Raw genomic sequence first — 2,500 nt, 5'->3', positions numbered from 1 at the left:
CCCCTTCAACCCTCTGGTGCTGAGCAGCGAGCTGAAGGCCACCGCGGCTCCGTTCACGATGCCCTCCTCCACGCCTGGCTCCGCCCCCACGGCGCCTCGGCCCGGGGATCCCTTCGACCTCCTGATGGAGACCGAAGACGCGAGTCTCCGGGTCTTTTCGCCCGGCGGTGACGCGGTCGACGGCGCGGCGTTTCACGCGCGTTCCCTCCGAGAGTCTCGTGTGCGCGGCACACCTGAGGGGGACACGTCTCCTTTTAGCCCCGCCTCCCAGCCGAGCCCCTCCCCGAGAGGCCGGGCGTTGGCCTCGGCCCCGCCCCTCTCGCCCTCCGATGCTTCGTGGCTCCTGAGCGACGCCACCAAGAGCAGCGGCGGGGAGCCGTTTGACTTCGGCGACCTGAGCGCCACGGGTCATCCTCTGACCTTGGGGCTGACCTTTGACACTCCTAGCCCCGCCCCTCTCCGCTCCCCCAGAACCACAGCGCAGGAGTTCCAGCACAAAGATGCCGACTCGGCGCAGAAGCGACCCGAGACTTCTCGGTCTTCGTCCTCCTCTGTGAAGAGTCCCAGCTCCCCGGGAGCCAATCACCTCCCTCCACTAGCCCCCCCCCAGAGCCCAGGATCTGGTCTGAACCCCACGGCTAGGCCCTTCTTCCCCTGCTCCGCTGACCCCCTGGAGGAGCCGGCGCCCCCACCGACCTCTGAAGGTTGGTCAGCCTGGACGGCGTAGAAGTTAGAGTCACTAACACCTGACGAGTCATGCATGTGTGTCATAGGGCTACAGGTGAATGATCACACCTTGCATGGACACTGTCTACACACCTGTCTCTACACCTGTCTACACACCTGTCTACACACCTGTCTACACACCTGTCTCTACACCTGTCTACAAACCTGCCTACACACCTGTCTACACACCTGTCTACACACCTGTCTCTACACCTGTCTACACACCTGTCTACACACCTGCCTACACACCTGTCTACACACCTGTCTACACACCTGTCTCTACACCTGTCTACACACCTGTCTACACACCTGTCTACACACCTGTCTACACACCTGTCTCTACACCTGTCTACACACCTGTCTCTACACCTGTCTACAAACCTGTCTACACACCTGTCTCTACACCTGTCTACACACCTGTCTACACACCTGTCTACACACCTGTCTCTACACCTGTCTACAAACCTGCCTACACACCTGTCTACACACCTGTCTACACACCTGTCTCTACACCTGTCTACACACCTGTCTCTACACCTGTCTACAAACCTGCCTACACACCTGTCTACACACCTGTCTACACACCTGTCTCTACACCTGTCTCTACACCTGTCTACACACCTGTCTCTACACCTGTCTCTACACCTGTCTACACACCTGTCTCTACACCTGTCTACAAACCTGCCTACACACCTGTCTACACACCTGTCTACACACCTGTCTCTACACCTGTCTATACACCTGTCTACACACCTGTCTCTACACCTGTCTCTACACCTGTCTCTACACCTGTCTACACACCTGTCTACACACCTGTCTCTACACCTGTCTACACACCTGTCTACACACCTGTCTACACACCTGTCTACACACCTGTCTACACACCTGTCTCTACACCTGTCTCTACACCTGTCTACACCTGTCTACACACCTGTCTACACACCTGTCTACACACCTGTCTCTACACCTGTCTACACACCTGTCTACACACCTGTCTACACACCTGTCTACACCTGTCTACACACCTGTCTACACACCTGTCTCTACACCTGTCTACACACCTGTCTCTACACCTGTCTACACACCTGTCTCTACACCTGTCTACACCTGTCTACACACCTGTCTACACACCTGTCTACACACCTGTCTACACACCTGTCTCTACACCTGTCTACACACCTGTCTACACACCTGTCTCTACACCTGTCTACACACCTGTCTCTACACCTGTCTCTACACCTGTCTATACACCTGTCGGGGCTTCTTGTTTAATAACTGATGCATGCTCATGTGCTGGTCCAGGTGAAGGACTCTAACCTGGTCCAGGTGATGCTCTGCTGGGACGTCCTCTTGATTAACAGTGTTGACGGGTGTGCTACCTCCTAACCAATCACGGAGTCTCTCTCCTTAGCCACACCCTCTCCAGACCAGCCTTCTCTGTGTCTTCTGTCCAGGTGTTCCTCCAGCAGGGGGCTCAGGTGTCTCTGTCTTCTCTCTCGTTTGTCCTGTTAACACCGTTTCTTAACTTCTCCTAAAGGATGAAGGAGGAGCTTTAGTTGGCGTCATGTTGACGTCATGTTGACGTCATGTTGACGTCACGTTGACGTCACGTTAACTCTGCTGCTCTCCTCAGTGACGTGAGATTTAAACTCTATATTTAAACTCTATAACATGTTAATTGGTGTTTTTGTTTCTCTTCCATGTCCTGTGACGCCGGCTCCCTCCACGGTGTCCATCCCAGGTGAGTCCTCTTCACATGCGTGTCCTCTAGTCC

General features: G+C 55.2%; 1 protein-coding gene across 5 annotated transcripts in view; it reads left to right on the top strand.

Annotated features, from left to right (window-relative positions):
* The window catches only part of LOC130205992 (microtubule-associated protein 4), a 51,737-nt gene that overhangs the window by 23,606 nt on the left and 25,631 nt on the right, over positions 1 to 2,500 (top strand). For all 5 annotated transcript variants that reach the window (XM_056433638.1, XM_056433639.1, XM_056433640.1 and 2 more), the window contains one exon: positions 1 to 704. This exon is cut by the window's left edge and continues 544 nt beyond it. In XM_056433638.1, coding sequence (XP_056289613.1) covers positions 1 to 704 — 704 coding nt within the window. The remainder of the gene's footprint in view (positions 705 to 2,500) is intronic.

Source organism: Pseudoliparis swirei, chromosome 16, assembly GCF_029220125.1.
Source record: "Pseudoliparis swirei isolate HS2019 ecotype Mariana Trench chromosome 16, NWPU_hadal_v1, whole genome shotgun sequence".
Lineage (NCBI taxonomy): Eukaryota > Metazoa > Chordata > Actinopteri > Perciformes > Liparidae > Pseudoliparis > Pseudoliparis swirei.
Note: the sequence above shows the minus strand (reverse complement) of the source record. Positions and strands in the feature narration are given on the sequence as shown.